General features: G+C 49.4%; 1 protein-coding gene across 23 annotated transcripts in view; it reads right to left on the bottom strand.

The window, feature by feature from the left end:
• Nucleotides 1-16,774, bottom strand: part of DYSF (dysferlin) — a 230,073-nt gene that overhangs the window by 196,992 nt on the left and 16,307 nt on the right. For all 23 annotated transcript variants that reach the window (XM_082642728.1, XM_082642730.1, XM_082642736.1 and 20 more), the window contains 2 exons: nt 6,600-6,655; nt 5,292-5,383 (listed from right to left, as the gene is read on the bottom strand). In XM_082642728.1, coding sequence (XP_082498854.1) covers nt 5,292-5,383; nt 6,600-6,655 — 148 coding nt within the window. The remainder of the gene's footprint in view (nt 1-5,291; nt 5,384-6,599; nt 6,656-16,774) is intronic.

Raw genomic sequence — 16,774 nt, 5'->3', positions numbered from 1 at the left:
TGGTGGTCAAGGTGAGTATCATTTTAACCCTGGTGGTTTTTTTGCTTCATTTTGGGGGTTTTTTTTTTTTTGGCTGGGCCGTTAGGCTTGTAGGATCTTAGTTCCCCGACCTGGGACCAAACCGGACCCTCGGCAGTGAAAGCACAGAATCCTAACCACTGGATGGCCAGGGAATTTCGTAACCCTGGTGTGTTTTTGTTTTGGTTTGGTTTGGTTTTTTGAGGTACGCGGGCCTCTCACTCTTGTGGTCTCTCCCGTTGCGGAGCACAGGCTCCGGACGCGCAGGCTCAACGGCCACGGCTCACGGGCCCAGCCGCTCCGCAGCATGTGGGATCTTCCCGGACCAGGGCATGAACCCGTGTCCCCTGCATCGGCAGGCGGACTCTCAACCACTGCGCCACCAAGGAAGCCCCATCCCTGGTGTTTTGACAGATGGACACTTTGACCCCATGGAGACTTTTGCTCCCATATTTACATTTACCAAACATTTAAATAAAAAAAATACACCTACATTAATTAATTTCTACTGGAAAGGCATTTTTCAGAACAAATTAACCCCATTTAATTTGTCGAGATATTTTCTATACAGTGTAATTAAACTCCTTTCTTTTTTTAATCTTCATTTTTATTTTACCAAATTATTGTCATTGGTAACAATTATTTTCTGTTTAAATTTCCCAACACAGGTTTGGTGCAAAGTTTTCTTGGGGGTTTTTTGTTTGTTTGTTTTTTCATTTTTCGGTTCATATCAAGCTTTATCAAATATAGCTCTCTTCCATTCTTGAGTTTTCTTTTGTGGAATTAGTTCTATTAAGTCTGATTCTCTCAGGTCAATGTTTACAGTTACCAACAGGATTCTTCAGTCAGTTTTTCATTTCCTTAACAATTTTACCATGTGCCGTTTTTGCCCATAATTATCGCATGGTAATCATTTCTACCAATAACCACATCCAGAAACTATGGCAAGAATTATATTTATTTCTTAGTTAATCCATGAAAAAATTGAGAGCCATTCCTTGCAGAAATGCCAGCATTGCTCTCATGCCCTGGGCACACGTCTCCCCTGGGCAGTTTCAGGAAGTGCTGCTGCCTGCACCCGACTCCTCCTTCTCCTTTAATCAGTTTGTGCCTAAACACTGATCTATTGTAAAGCTCCCAGGCCATTCTAAGATGCACCCAGGGTTGGAGCACTGTTCTAAAAATCTAGAGCTGCGCTGTCCAACATAGTAAGTCGCCACTATGCACGCACATGAGCTATTCAAATTTAAATTAATTAAAATTAAATAAAATTTAAGATTCAGTTCCTCAGTTACACTAGCCAACATGGAATGGTTCCATCATCTCAGAAAGTTCTACCAGGCAGCACTGGTCTGGAGTGCAGACGACTGGTTCTTGCTCCCTAACACCTGGGAGTTCGTAGTGATGCACAGGCCCTGCTCCCAATCAATTAAGTGAGAACTTGCAGGCGGGGCCAGGCACTGGCATGTTATGTCAAAGCTGCCAAAGATGCTCTTGCGTCTCACAGCCTGGATTGGGAACTTCTCAGCTGAACATCCCAGGGGTCAAACAGCTGGTCAGGGACCAGGGTCAGCTTCCCCTCCAGCGTCCTTCTGAGAAGCCCAGAGTAAACAGGAAGTTGCTGAGTGCAGCCTGGGACACTCAACTGAGTCCAGGACCCAGCCTAGCTGGGTTTACACGAGTGTCCCCCATCCAGAGGAGTGGTTTCCTTTTATGTGCGTTTGAAACCTGATTTTATCGACACGGAGTTGATCCACCCCTGCAGTTGCTTCAGGATGGGTGGGGTGCAGAATGGCCCAGAGACAGTATCCAGCCTGAGTTTCCCCTCCTGAGAGATTCCTAGACTCCACTCCAGGCCAGCAGACCAGGCTGGCATAATGAGGTCACCCAAAACTGCCAACGGTCGTCGGGGAAACACAGAAACATCAAAAATCCCAGAAGCGGGCTTCCCTGGTGGCTCAGCGGTTAAGAGTCCACCTGCCGATGCAGGGGACGCGGGTTCGTGCCCCGGTCCGGAAAGATCCCACATGCCGTGGAGCGGCTGGGCCCGTGAGCCATGGCCACTGAGCCTGCGCGTCCGGAGCCTGTGCTCTGCAACGGGAGAGGCCACAACAGTGAGAGGCCCGCGTACCGCAAAAAAAAAAAAAAAAAAAAAAAGAATGAGTGAGGCATTGAAGGGACTCTAGAAACAGGTGGAGGCAAGGGATGGAGGTTCAGCAGAGGGAGAGGAGGAGACAGAGGGAGGCTGTGGAGGGCTGTGCTGCTCCTCGCTCGGAAGAAGGCCCAGGAGGACCCTTGAGGGGCTCACAGCCCACCCAGGACTGCCAGGAAGGAAGAAACTGCTGCATGACGACCCTGTGGATTTCACTGAAACCGAGGACAGTCAGATGGCAGCGGTCACCGTCACACCTGGTATCTCCCTATTTGCTTCCTGACCAGACACTGCCAACTTGAGGGTAGTGAGTAGGTGTTCTATGTAAAATGTTCATTGAATTGAATTCACTGATTTTTTTTCCCTTTTCTCTTTTAGAACGTACAGTGTCACATGGTTGCTCGTGCCACTTCCTGGAAATGCTTCTTACTTTTACAGCGGTAGACTTTTTAATACTTTTAATTAACTGGGATTCTTTTCTCACATTTCATGAGCAGCATGAACGTACTGTGCGCTCGAACCATGAGGGCCTTACAGAAGCACCCTGTGGGTACCTGCCTCCCTCCCGCTGCTCCAGTGGGTTTACCTTCATGCATCTTCCATCCAAGCAAACTGCTCTCCAGCCAGCATACCCCACTGGCTCCGAGGATCCGATAACAAAGCTAAAATTCTATTATTTCTGAAATTCTTCAGGTGGTTGTGAATGTAAATTTAAATTTAGTTGAATTAAAATTTAATTTTTAATTGCTAGAAATGCAAATTGAGATAAATGTTTGAAAAACTCAAAAATTACATTCAAGTAGTTATCAGAAAGAAGTTTCTGGTGAATTGGGAAGCTTTGTGAATTAGTTCTTCTGCAAATTGCTGTTTGAGGAACTGATTTCCAGCACACTGGCCTCTCAAGTGACCTACCTGGTCATGTGGGAAACTGGTGTTCAGGGAGCTGACTTGCCCCGGGAGCCAGAGGACACCCACAGGGGCCAACGAGAGGGCTCCAATGTGCGAGACAGCCTGCCCCTGCTGTGATCTCCAACCCACGGAGCCAGGCAGGCCCATGTGTGGCACTGGCCTGCTATCACCTCGAGGGCTAGCCTGGCCCTTGAATTGATCAAAAATATGTTCTCATCCCCTGCTGCCTTCATGGTCTTAGAAATCTCCCCACAGGGCCTGAAAAATACTGAATGTGATCATGAAAGTGAAACATGCGTTTCCTCTGCATGCCTTTGCCTTGCTATGCTCTCTCCAGAAGGGCCCAGCACCTGCCTGAGGCTTCCGGGAGCCTCTGAGAGGTGCAGGGGCTCCGTGATTCTGACCATGGTGCAGACCTGCCCTTCAGTCACAGCTCTGCCATCAGTAGGCTTCGAGGAAATTAATCTCCTGGAGCCTCAGTTTCCCTACGTAATAATGACAAGTCTAACAGTAACACCTAACGATTAAAAAAGATCTTTTATATAAAGACTCAGCACAGGGCCAGACACTTGGCTAAGCTCTTGGTAAACATCAGCTGTTGTGGGTTTGCTATTATTATCTTCAGCCTGGTGTCAGAGGCCCCCTCCCAACCTGGCCCCATTGCTCCCTTCTCACTGGGCTGCACAAGTCATGTGACTGAATCCCACGTGTAAGGCCTTAGCCTGCTGCCCTCCATGCCCGAACAGTGGAAGGCCCTCCCTTCCTCTCCTCTCTAAAGCCAACCCTGGCCTCTGAGTCAGTCTGTGTGGCCCTCCTCCAGGAAGCCTTCCAGGACCACCCAGAGTCCAGCATTGTTCCTCCCTCACCTGTAGGTCCACCGTTCATGCTTGTCAGAAGCTGCCTTTTTTCCATGAAATACCTGTGCTGGACTAACAGTGTGAACGAGTTCCAACCCCTGCCCCTGTGCAGGTGGGGGCTGCTGAGGTCCAGGCTGGACAAGATGGACCCAAGATGCCCTGGACCCACACCTTTTAGCCCTACCTTGGGAGGGCCCAGTGGAAGCGCCCCCACCCTCCCCACACGTATCACGTGCTGCACCCACGGCCACCAGAGACACAGAGAGACCGTGGTGGTTGCGTTTTTCTTCCAAGCTTTTTAAGATTTCAAACTTTCCAGATGTCTGGGAGGCTGAGACCCCTGTCGGCCTTCCCCAGGTCTCTGAATCCTCCCTCCTTCCCTCTCCCACTCTCACCCCGCCAGGGAAACACAGCCGGGCCCCAGACACCAGCTGACCCAGTTCCCAAACAAAGGCTCTACTGTCAGCAGGTCACAAAACAGCAAGCCCATGCCCGATCCTCGGGCCCAGACCTCAGCGAATGGCACCAAGAGCATGAAGCCAGCCCTGCCGGCCCCTCACACAACTGCACCCTGTCAGGCCTAGCAGGGACCGCTGAAGCCCCGCCCTGACATTCAAGGGTCGGCTCGGAGCGCTCTCAGGCTGTGACTCCCGGGTCACCCTACCCATAGTCACAGGGCCATCAGTCTGCAAGCTGGCTGGCCCTGCCCCCACCGCCACCAGCACACACAAGGCCCAGGAGCTCCATACATGAGGAAGGACCCATCGCCCACCTAGAGAGCCTACTTTTGCCACCACAAAACTTTGAACTCCTACTATTCCCCTTCCTTGAAACCATCCCTACTACATACATGAAATATCCCCAGAAGACACTGCCACAGGACGGTGGGCAGTCAGTGTGGGTTGTTATTACTGTTCCGACTTCTAAACTGTCACCTCGAGTCCCACCTCTTCCATGAAGCCATCGCTCGGCCGGCCTCACGCCATGTGTCACTGCCCTCCTTAGCCTGTGCTGGGCAGGGAGAGAGGGCCGTGCCAGGCACCTCAGGGCTGCAGCAGGACCCAGAGAGCCTTTTCTTCCCTGCTCCCTGCGGCGCAGGCTGTCTGGGGAAACACAGGCACATCTGATTCTAGCCCATCTTCCTTCCCTGTCACTTGGGAAGCTCTCAGATTTACCCACGGCTGAGTTCCTGAGACTGCAGCCAGCCCTCTCCCCCAGATCTACCACCGGGCCAGGCCCACTAGTGGCAGGTCTTCACTAAACACCAGCTCTCCAGAGCCCACATTCTGTAGTCTACATCCGCCACGACCCTACCCATACACACCCACAGACCAGAGTCCCCCTCACCACCTCACCTGTTCCTCCCCATCGTCTCATGGTCTTTGACCACCACATGAAGCTCGGAGCCCTGGTCCAGGGGGATACCCTTGAGGTCCCACTCAAAGCCCTGGAAGAAAAAGAGAAAAGATGTCTTAACCTATGGACCCCTAGAAGAGACCGTGTCTGGTTCCCACAGGTCCCCCTCGGGCACTGAGCAGGCATCTGTGACCACTACTGGTGAAGGGAAGGATGCATGAGTGAAGGAATGAACACATGAGTAGCAGGGTCTCAGAGCTTCAGAAGGGACAGCGAGAGCTGAAGGCAGTGGAAGAGAATAGGAGACCAGACCCCCATGACCCCCTCCCCAACTCACTTCCACCAGTCACCAGCAGCACAGCTGGGAAAAATTCCAGGTGACCCTGCAGGGCCCTCAGGGACCAAGATCAGTGTGCTCATGGAGCAGCCAGGCACCTGGTGACAGCATGCATTAGTGCCACATTGGTCTCCAGAGACCCCAGGACCCTCCTCAGAGCAAAGGCACCCCATGCATCCCAACCCCATCCACACAAGGATAGGGCTTCCAAAGACCACCAGGGCGCCATATAAAGAAAGCTGGTTGACTGAGTCTCGAACAAGAGCAAGTTATGTAGCAGATGGGAGCCAATTATTTTGCAATTAGAGAATCACAAATCTCTGTGCAGATAATACCCTGACCAGCAAGAGCTGGAGTTGGTAAGCAAATAAATGAGCATCTGCCAACACAGATTAACTGATTAAAATTGTTAAAGGCTATTGCAACATGCCTTAAGTAAATCATTTGCACAGATGATTTACTGCAAACAGGCAATTATTTCCTATAGTTTAAATTACCTAAACATGGTCAGTTTTTCTGAAACAGTGTATTAAATTTAACCCAAAGGAAAGAAAGAAAGAAAGAAAGAAAGCTGGATGAGAGGGCAGGAACCAGAGGAGGACCTGATGAATCAGGGAGGGCTGCGGGGAGGAGGTAGTTCTGGGCAAGGACAACGGCCTGTGTAAGGGAGAAAAAGCAGGTAAGAGAGCCCTCAAACCCTCCTCCTGGCTGGCCAGAGCTGAAAGAAGCGGAGACAAGGGACCCCTCACTCCTCTCCACACCGTACCCACAGCACAGGGGAGACCGCAGGCCAGGCCACCACCCCTCCTCCCAGGTGCCAGGAGGATTTCGTTGGCATACCGGACCAGAGCCCCTCCTCTCCATGACAACACCACTGAGAAAGCCGCCTCTGCCTGAGCCCCCTGACTCGTCCCTGCAGAGACAGCGGCAGCAGAGGGAGGAGAGGAGGGAAGGTGGGAAGCTCACGTACCTCATTCCACACGGGGTTCACGTTGTTCTTGATGACCTTGGTTCTCTTCTTCACGCCTACGAGAGACACAGAGGGGGAGTGAAGAGACGTACCCCAACCTGCGCCTTCCCCAAGTGAAGGCCAGTTCCAAGACCTGCACTGCAGCTCACCCGCCAAAGGAAACCTTACAAAACCCACGTGTCCCTGAGAATCCCACCAGTCTGCAATGAAAGCCCAATGCCAATCACACACATCTCTCAGCTCTGGGATGGACAAACAGCAGCCCCATCGGAAGGACTGTTTAAAGGAAAATACCCAGCCTGACTCTTCTTAATGAGTTTGTTATTGTTACTCCTGACTTTCTAAATAAAGTTTTTAAATTGTAAAGTTTCTGATTCTCAGAATGAATGATCTTCATAGAAAAGATTCCATTTTTCTTTAAAAAAATCTATCTCCACATATTGTATGATTCCATTTATATGAAATGTCCAGAATAGGCAAATCCACAGAGACAGAAAATAGACTAGTAGTTTCCAGGGCCCTAGAGGGAGATGGGAATGGCAAGTGAATGCTTAATGGAGATTTCTTTTTGGGGTGATGAACTGTTATGGAATTAGATAGTGATGATGGTTGTACAACATTGTGAGTATACTAAAAACCATTTATACTGTACACTTTTTTTTTTTTTTGCGGTACGCGGGCCTCTCACTGTTGTGGCCTCTCCCGTTGCGGAGCACAGGCTCTGGACACGCAGGCTCAGCGGCCATGGCTCACGGGTCCAGCCGCTCCGCAGCATGTGGGATCTTCCCGGACCGAGGCACGAACCCGTGTCCCCTGCATCAGCAGGCGGACTTCCAACCACTGCGCCACCAGGAAAGCCCTATACTGTACACTTTTAAATGGTTAAAATGGTGACTTTTAGGGTCTGTGAATTTTACCTCAATTTAAAAAAAATCCACTTCACTCTCACCTTGAAGGTATCTATCTGAAGCAGGCTGTTCTACCTGCTCGTGAGGGCTGGGCCGGGGGAATGCAGAAGGGCTTTGAGATAGACAACAAGAAGAACTAACACTGTGATGGCTGAGAAGAGCCACAGTACCCCAGGCGGCAGACTGCTGAGCGCTCCCTCTGGAGTTTGGGCCTAAGGGGTGAATGAGGGGCACAGAAAGGGCTAAACACGTCTGGCTCTTCCATTAAGCATCAGAACAGAAATGATTCTGTGTTCAATGGACGATTAAAAGTGCTCAGCCAGGGCTTCCCTGGCGGCACAGTGGTTAAGAATCTGCCTGCCAATGCAGGGGACACGGGTTCAAGCCCTGGTCCAGGAAGATCCCACATGCTGGAGCAACTAAGCCCATGCGCCACAGCTACTGAGCCTGTGCTCTAGAGCCTGCGAGCCACAACTACTGAAGACCGTGCACCTAGAGCCCGTGCTCCGCAACAAGAGAAGCTACTGTGATGAGAAGCCCACACACTGTAATGAAGAGTAGCCACCACTCGTCGCAGCTAGAGCAATTCTGCATGCAGCAATGAAGACCCAATGCAGCCAAAATTAAATAAATAAAAATAAATTTTTTTTTTTTTTTTTGCGGTACGCGGGCCTCTCACTGTTGTGGCCTCTCCCGTTGCGGAGCACAGGCTCCGGACGTGCAGGCTCAGCGGCCATGGCTCACGGGCCCAGCCGCTCCGCGGCATGTGGGATCCTCCCAGACTGGGACATGAACCCGTGTCCCGTGCGTCGGCAGGCAGACTCTCAACCACTGCGCCACCAGGGAAGCCCAAAATAAATAAATTTTAAAAATAATTTTTTTAAGAAGTGCTCAGCCAGACACAGAACTTATATTTGGGTTGGATCTGAAAGATCACCAGTTCAACCCCGCCTGTGCAAGACCCTGCAGTAAGAAGCCTTTAGTCTCACCTGGACTGCTCAGTGTTTACAGAGTCCTGTCTGGACCATGAAAGCCCCTCAAGCCTCTGGAAACATCTCCCAGGACCCCCGAGTCTTCCTCTGAAGCTGAGCATTGTCCATTTCCCTTCTGCAGGGTCGGCCCCCGTGGCCCGGTTCAGAGCATGGAGAGAAGGAGGGAGCAGAGGTGGGTCAAGGACGCAAGCCAGGTAGGGGGAAGGATTTGGAGGAAAGAAACAACAGAGAAAGGAGCAAAGGAAAATCCAGGAGAAAGAAACATCTGAGGGAGGATCGGTAGACTTAAGGCAAAGATTCAGCCCTACGAGCCCCCTCAGAGATCCTGAGAAACCTCCACCAGTTGTAGAGGGGGAGCCCCCAACCCCTCTCAACGCCTGCTGCAAATCACTGTTGTGGGAAAAGCACGTGGACTTTGGAATGACACAGACCACCATAGAACACTTATTTTCTGGGAGACCCTAGGGGCAGCAGTTCTCAAATTTTTGGTCACAAGATGTCATTCTTAAAAATTATTGAGGCGGGGGCCTCCCTGGTGGCGCAGTGGTTGAGAGTCCGCCTGCCGATGCAGGGGATACGGGTTTGTGCCCCGGTCTGGGAGGATCCCATATGCCGCGGAGCGGCTGGGCCCGTGAGCCATGGCCGCTGGGCCTGCGCATCCGGAGCCTGTGCTCCGCAATGGGAGAGGCCACAACAGTGAGAGGCCCGCATACCGCAAAAAAAAGAAAAAAAAAAAAATTATTGAGGCGGGACTTCCCTGGTGGTGCAGTGGTTAAGAATCTGCCTGCCAGTGCAGGGGACACAGGTTACAGCCCTGGCCCAGGAAGATCCCACATGCTGCGGAGCAACTAAGCCCGTGCGCCACAACTACTGAGCCTGCGCTCTAGAGCTCATGTGCCACAACTACTGAAGCCCGAGTGCCTAGAGCCCGTGCTCCGCAACAAAGAGAAGCCACAGCAATGAAAAGCCCGCACACCACAATGAAGAGTAGCCCCTGCTTGCTGCAACTAGAGAAAGCCCGTGCGCAGCAACGAAGACCCAACGCAGACAAAAACAAATAAATAAATAAAATAAAGTTTTTAAAAAATTATTGAGGGGACTTCGCTGGTAGCGCAGTGGTTAAGAATCCACCTGTCAATGTGGGGGACATGGGTTCGATCCCTGGTCTGGGAAGATCCCACATGCCACAGAGCAGCTAAGCCCATGAGCCACAATAACTGAAGCCCATGAGCCTAGAGTCCGTGCTCCACAACAAGAGAAGTCACCGCAATGAGAAGCCTGTGCACCGCAACAAAGAGTAGCCACCGCTTGCCACAAAGACCCAACACAGCCATAAATAAATAAATAAATAAATAATTTTATTTATTTTTAAAAAAGAAAAACTTCCATAGAAAAAAAATTATTGAGGACCCTAAGGAACTTTTACTAAGGTAACTTGTATCTATCAACTTCTACTGTATTCAAGGTTAAAACTGAGGCATTTAAAAATATTTATTTAGTAATTAATATTACATTAACAATAATAAGCCCAGTACATGTTAACATAAGTGACATATTTTTATGAAAAATAACTAACTTCCAAAACAAAGGTAACAGAAAAGTGACACTGTTTACATTTTGTAAATCTCTTTAATGCCTCACTGGATTCTCATTATCCTGTCTACATTCAGTCCATTGAGAGGTCTTGTTTTAGTTGACATCTGTGCAAAAAGCCCAACCAGGCATATAGTTGGAGATGCATTTTAATAAATTTTCAGATAATTGTGGATCTCCTTCTTTGATACTGCACCAAAACTCAATAAGGTCTTCGTAGCTGCGTGCGGGCTTTCTCAAGTTGCGGCAAGCTGGGGCTACTCTTCATTGTGGTGCGCGGTCTTCTCATTGGCGGGGCTTCTCTTGTTGTGGAGCACAGGCTCTAGGCGCATGGGCTTCAGTAGTTGTAGCACATAGGCTCAGTAGTTGTGGCTCGCGGACTCTAGAGCGCAGGCTCAGTAGTTGGGACACAGGAGCTTAGTCGCTCCGTGGCATGTGGGAGCTTCCTGACCCAGGGCTTGAACCCATGTCCCCTGCATTGGCAGGTGGATTCTTAACCACTGTGCCACTAGGAAAGCCCTCAATAAGTAGTATTTCTTAAACCTAAAGGTTAGCTGCAGTGTGAAATCTGAAAGCAGAGTGATGAACATTTTGTACTCTGTTACATTAAAATCCATTGTCCTATCTTGCATTTTGAATAAATCTTCTATCCACACGATTCTGTAACATCTTGCATTGCTCATTTGGGAAGTTTTTGCTCACTGAGTTATGCAGACCTTCCAATGTTGACACATTTCACTATATAATACTGAAAAATCACATTCATTAATATCACCATCAGTCTCATCAGAAAAGTCATTAAATACTGGGAAACTGGAAGACAGAAGCTTTCTAAAATTCCAATTTTTGTTTGAAAGCTCAAATTTTATGATGGGCAACAAATGATAAACGTCAGCTTTTAAAGTGTCAGGCTCACTCACTCATTTTCAAGAAAATGTCTATCAGATGCCCAAGTCTGAACGGTCATAGTTTGTCAGTCATTCTTTCAAGTAAAAACAGTATTCCATTAAAAAAAAAAAAAAAAAAAAAAAAAAAGCCTAGTTCAGCATGCCACTCAAGCGGTCACACAGTGCTTTTTCTTGCAACAATCTTTTTTCCAGGGTGCAGCAGAATGCTCTGTGCATACTTCCCATCTCAACACAGAAAATATTACAAACACGTGTAACTCCAGATCAAGATTAATAAACTTAATATTTGCACTGCTTTATCAAGGTCATTCTTCAGTAAAACTGGCTTTTTTTCCCCCCAAACTGTGAGTACTGGCTTTTTTTTTTTCAAATTACATGAGGGTGAAAAATACAACAACTAGTACAATTTGGTGCCAAAGCCCTCATTAGTCTTAAGGCACCAACAGTTTTACCTTCCAGTGCTCTTGTACCAGTTGTACAAATATGGACTCAGCAAAAATGGCAAATAGCATCTTAGTGTTATTGTGGAAATAGCTTTAACCTTGCTGACCTGCTCAAAGGCCTGGGGATTCCCCCAGAGGTCCACGTACCACACTTGAAGAACCTCTTAGGAAATTCATTGAACATCTCAATTTCCTCATCTGTAAGGTCATAATAATACCTCCCTACGGGACTGTAGTGAAAATTAAACAAGATAGGATGACTGAGCTGCCTGGCACGCAGCACGCTCATTAAATGTGAGTTCACTTCCCCTCCCCTCCCCTCTGTGCCCCACTCTGATGCATCTAGTGAATTCCTACTGATCCTTCAACGGGCAGCTCAGTTGTCTCTGCTCAGATAAGCCTCCCCTGACTCCCAGACAGAGACGGTTGCAAGCTGTGACCACATGTATCGAACAGCAGGACAGCTGTTCTGTGTGTGCTTCTGTGTCTGTCTCCCCAACTAGAGTGTGAGCTTCAGAGAGCAGACACCATGCCTTCCTCATGTTAGGAACCCTAGAATATAGCAAGGTGCCCAGTAATCGGGTGCCAAATGAATGGGTCCTTTTCTTTCCCAAGCTGACTGCAAGTTCAATTCCTCACTAGAGGACAGAACAGCTCTTCTCAGAGAACGCCAGAGACTGCATTCACAGAATGGCTACATGTCAACAGACAGAGGGGATGAAAGAAAGTACAATGGGGGGCAGGTGTCCTTGGGGGGCCCAGTTATCTTCTTAAAGGTTGCCCAGGCCTGCCCTGGCTGAATCATTCTGAATCCCCTTGGGGGCCGTGTTGGCGTGGCTCCAGCAGAGGTTAAACACATGGCTTTGGAGTCATTCAAAGAGCAGGCACTATTAAGTGAACTTGTCACCTCTCTAAGGTATGGATTGTCACCTCTCTAAGGCCTTATCTCCCTTGGCAGTAAAATGACAATAATAAAGAGTGTCTACTTTATCAGTTTTGAGGGGATATGAGATGCTATCTAAGTGTTCACTTCCCCTCCCCTATCAACTTTCCATGACCTACAGGAGCAACATGGAAAATTCCATCTGCAGCCTCTCTTGAATTGTCCACTTGGAAACATATCCAGGTGCTCCTGGCTAAGAGCAACTAAGAAGTGTCTGGGTGTGTGCCAAGCCCTGTGCAAAATGTCTTTTAAACATTTTCTACTTCCTGCCTTCCCTGAAGATGAGGAGAACAAACGCCCTCTAAGGGATTTCACTAAGTCCCGGTTAGAAGGGCCAACTCTGGGACCCTCTGGATGACATGAAGCAAGTTGTCACTGATAGGCTCTACAGCCCCAAACAAGAGCCAGAAAGAAATGAAACATTAACCCGGCACAATCACATGACTTACAGACGCCAAGAAAGAGGAAGGCAGGCTGCTAACTAGGAAACAGTTCCTTCCTCATCATGGATTTAGACCTGTCCTGTCCTTGATCATCAGTTCTGGCCTTGAGAGATGTGGCGTTATGTCTGTAAATAAACAGACTCAATAGTTAAAGATACAGGAGAGCTCACAGCTCATGCTGGGGTTGGGGGAGGGGATTACATCCTCTCCCCAGATTACTCTGCAGAACTGGGGGCCAGCAGGCATCCGTGAGAATCATGCTGGAGCCCTAGGGTGTGCCTCCAGACTGAATGACTCAGTGAAGGGGTGTGAACCCCCCATGGGAGGACTCTTCTGGGCCCCATGCAAATTACTCACTTGTTTCCCCAGCCTACCCACCCCAACTCAACCCACACTCCGAGACCAGAGTCCCCTATGGCTGTAGGGTAGTGTTTTTCTTTTTCTTTCTCTTTTTTGTTTTTTGACCGCACTGCACAGCATGCAGTATCTTAGTTCCCTGAGCAGGGATCGAACCCGTGCCCCCTGCAGTGGAAGCGCAGAGTCCTAACCACTGGACCGCCAGGCAAGTCCCTAGGGTGGTGTTTTTCAAACTGCAAATTGGGACCCATTAGCAGGCCATGACAGCAATTGAGTGAGTTGACCAATATGTCTTTTTTTTTTTTTTTTTTTTCTTTTGCGGTACGCGGGCCTCTCACTGTTGTGCCCTCTCCCGTTGCGGAGCACAGGCTCCGGACACGCAGGCTCAGAGGCCACGGCTCACAGGCCTAGCCACTCCGCGGCATGTGGGATCTTCCCGGACCGGGGCACGAACCCGTGTCCCCTGCATCAGCAGGCGGACTCTCAACCACTACGCCACCAGGGAAGCCCGAATATGTCTTTTTAATGACAGAATAGAGAAGAAAATTTCATAGCACATCTTTGGTGTAAAAGTACTACTACTCGAAAATTTTGGTTATATTTTCACATGCATACTTACTCATGTGTGTATTAAGTCTTGAAGTAAAATATATTTCTTGTTGTGGATAACGGTCCCAAAAGTTTGAAAATAGTGCCTTAAAGGAAGATTGTCAGAGGAGAACTGGTGAATAAAGAAATCTTGGCCCTTGCGTGCCGAGAGCCCAGGTGTGTGACAGAAAATGATGTAGCACACCGTCCTGGTCCCCCACTGGAGCCAGTTTTGATAAAGACCATGGGCTGTGGGAGGGGATGTGAGAAGGAGCCTCAGAGATAGGAGCAAAGTGAGGGTAAGAGGACAGTCCACCCTTCCCAGCCAGCGCCTGGGCTCACCCGGCTGAGCAGTCTCCACCGGTGGGAGTTTCACAAATCTGACACCTGAGCATCAGACGTGGCTGTGGCTTCACTCGAGAAGCCACATCACTGCCCTCTGCTACCCACCTGGTGAGGTCTACCTGTCAGCCAGGTTGCTGTCTGCCCTGCAGTCTGGGTCTCAGGCCTCACTCATACCTTCAGGCCCATCTAGTGGGGACAGACCCCTTTCAATGGCCCAGGATGCTTGTGAGCCCTGCCCTGCCCTCGTCACCAAGTCCTGGACAGGCACAGGGGTTACAGCGTAGAAGGGAGCACCCCGATCTCTGGCAGAGTGAGCGGGCGATCTCCCTATAGCAGAGAGAAGGCAGACTCCCTCCCCCAACACGATGATAAGGTCACGGTACATTTTGGAAGCAGACAAAATTCTTGTCTTCGTAACACTGATTCAATGGACTCTTTGGGGCTGGAGGGATCACAGAGAAGACAAATGCCAAAGTAGGGACTTCCACTGAGGGTGCACATCACGGTCTGTAACCTGCTCCCATGTTTCTAATGCCTGTGCAAAGAGGGTTTACAAAAAGGCTGAGAAATACGGGTCCATTTCCCATTGCATCTCAAAGGCACCAAGGCCCAGATATCCACTGACAGATGAATGGATAAACAGAATGTGGGATATACACGCAATGGAATATTGTTCAGCCTTAAAAAGGAAGGAATTTCTGATACATGCTACCACATGGATGAACCTTAGAGACATCAAGCTAAATGAAATAAGCCAGTTACCAGGGACTTGGGGAGGGGGAAATGGGGAGTTATTATTTAACAGGTATAGATTTTAGCTGGGGAAGATGAAAGGGCTCTGGACATGGATGGTGGTGACGGCTGCACAACAATATGAATGTAATTCATACCACTGAACTGTACACTTAAAAATGGTTAGGGCTTCCCTGGTGGCGCAGTGTTTGAGAGTCCGCCTGCTGATGCAGGGGACACGGGTTCGTGCCCCGGTCCGGGAAGATCCCACATGCCGCGGAGTGGCTGGGCCCGTGAGCCATGGCCGCTGGGCCTGCGCGTCCAGAGCCTGTGCTCCGCAACGAGAGGGGCCACAACAGTGAGAGGCCCGCGTACCAAAAAAAAAAAAAAAAAAAAAAATGGTTAGGATGGTAAATTTTATATTATGTGTTTTTTTGTTTTTTTGTTTTTTTGCGGTACGCGGACCTCTCACTGCTGTGGCCCCTCCCGTTGCGGAGCACAGGCTCTGGACGCGCAGGCCCAGAGGCCATGGCTCACGGGCCCAGCCACTCCACAGCATGTGGGATCTTCCCGGACCGGGGCATGAACCCGTGTCCCCTGCATCGGCAGGTGGACTCTCAACCACTGCGCCACCAGGGAAGCCCTATATTATGTGTATTTTAACACAATGTTTTTTTTAAGTCCAGGTGGAAGATGGTGAGGACACAGGTAGCAGGCCTGGGGTCTACTGACAGGCCTCTGGGTGGGGAAGGCAGAAGTGGTGGCGGGAGCAGAACGCATCTCAGATTCTGACAGGGATGCACGAGTGCTGCTGGGGCCGTTCACCTAGAGAGGGAGCAGAGAGAAGAGATGGGGCATCTGGGAATCCCAAAGAGAGAGAGACGGGCTGTTTCTGCCCACCAGTCAGGTAACAGGACCCGCTGTCAGAGAGGCAGGGCACCTTCAGATCCTGCAGGCAACCTCAATGCAGTCTCCCATTTAGTCCACAAATATTTACTGAGGACTTGCTCTGTGCTGGGCACTCTCTTGACACCTCATTAGAATACCCATCAGAGGGACTTCCCTGGTGGTGCAGCAGTTAAGAATCCGCCTGCCAGTGCAAGGGACATAGGTTCGAGCCCTGATCCAGAAAGATCCCACATGCAGCAGAGCAACTAAGTCCACGCGCCACAGCCCGCGCTCTAAAGCCCTTGCTCTGCAACAAGAGAAACCACAGCAATGAGAAGCCCGTGCACCACAATGAAGAGTAGCTCCCGCTCGCTGCAACTAGAGAAAGCCCACACGCAGCAACGAAGACCCAATGCAGCCAAGAATAAATAAATAAATTAATTAAATAAAAAAAAAAAGAATACCCGTCAGATAAACAAAGCGATAGAAATTCAAAGTTACCAGCAGAAAACCAAAAACTGGTGGACAAGAGAGATGGTGGTAAACAGAGAAAAGGTAGCCCTGGCTTCTGCTGAGGGAAGGCCTGCTTTACTTCTTGGCACAGATACCCCCTAACAAAAAGGGTAGGCAGACTCTGATAACTCTGATACTTGCCCCACCATCTGTGTCCTGACTTAAGACTGCACACCCCAAGACTGGGCAGCAGTCACTCCCTGCCTTCCCTAGCAGAGCCCTACTCTTCTCACCTCAAGAACTCCCACCTCGATCTCAATCTTTCTAAATCTTAACTGAAAACATACTTTCCAGAAAATGAGTAGTCAGGAAGGGGTGGTGGCAGGTGGATATACTGGCTGTGATGGAATGCTCTCTAAGAGGGGTAGTCTTTAAACTCAAAAGGCCAATTAGAACTGGGGAAGATATTTTAAACATCTATGACAACATCTTAATGTCCTTAATATGTAAAGAGGACTCACAACTAATGAAGAAAAAGACAAACATCTCTTCCCTCCCAAACAGGGCAAATTAAAAAGCAAT

Source organism: Mesoplodon mirus (genome assembly GCF_964341445.2).
Source record: "Mesoplodon mirus genome assembly, chromosome: 14".
Lineage (NCBI taxonomy): Eukaryota > Metazoa > Chordata > Mammalia > Artiodactyla > Ziphiidae > Mesoplodon > Mesoplodon mirus.
Note: the sequence above shows the minus strand (reverse complement) of the source record. Positions and strands in the feature narration are given on the sequence as shown.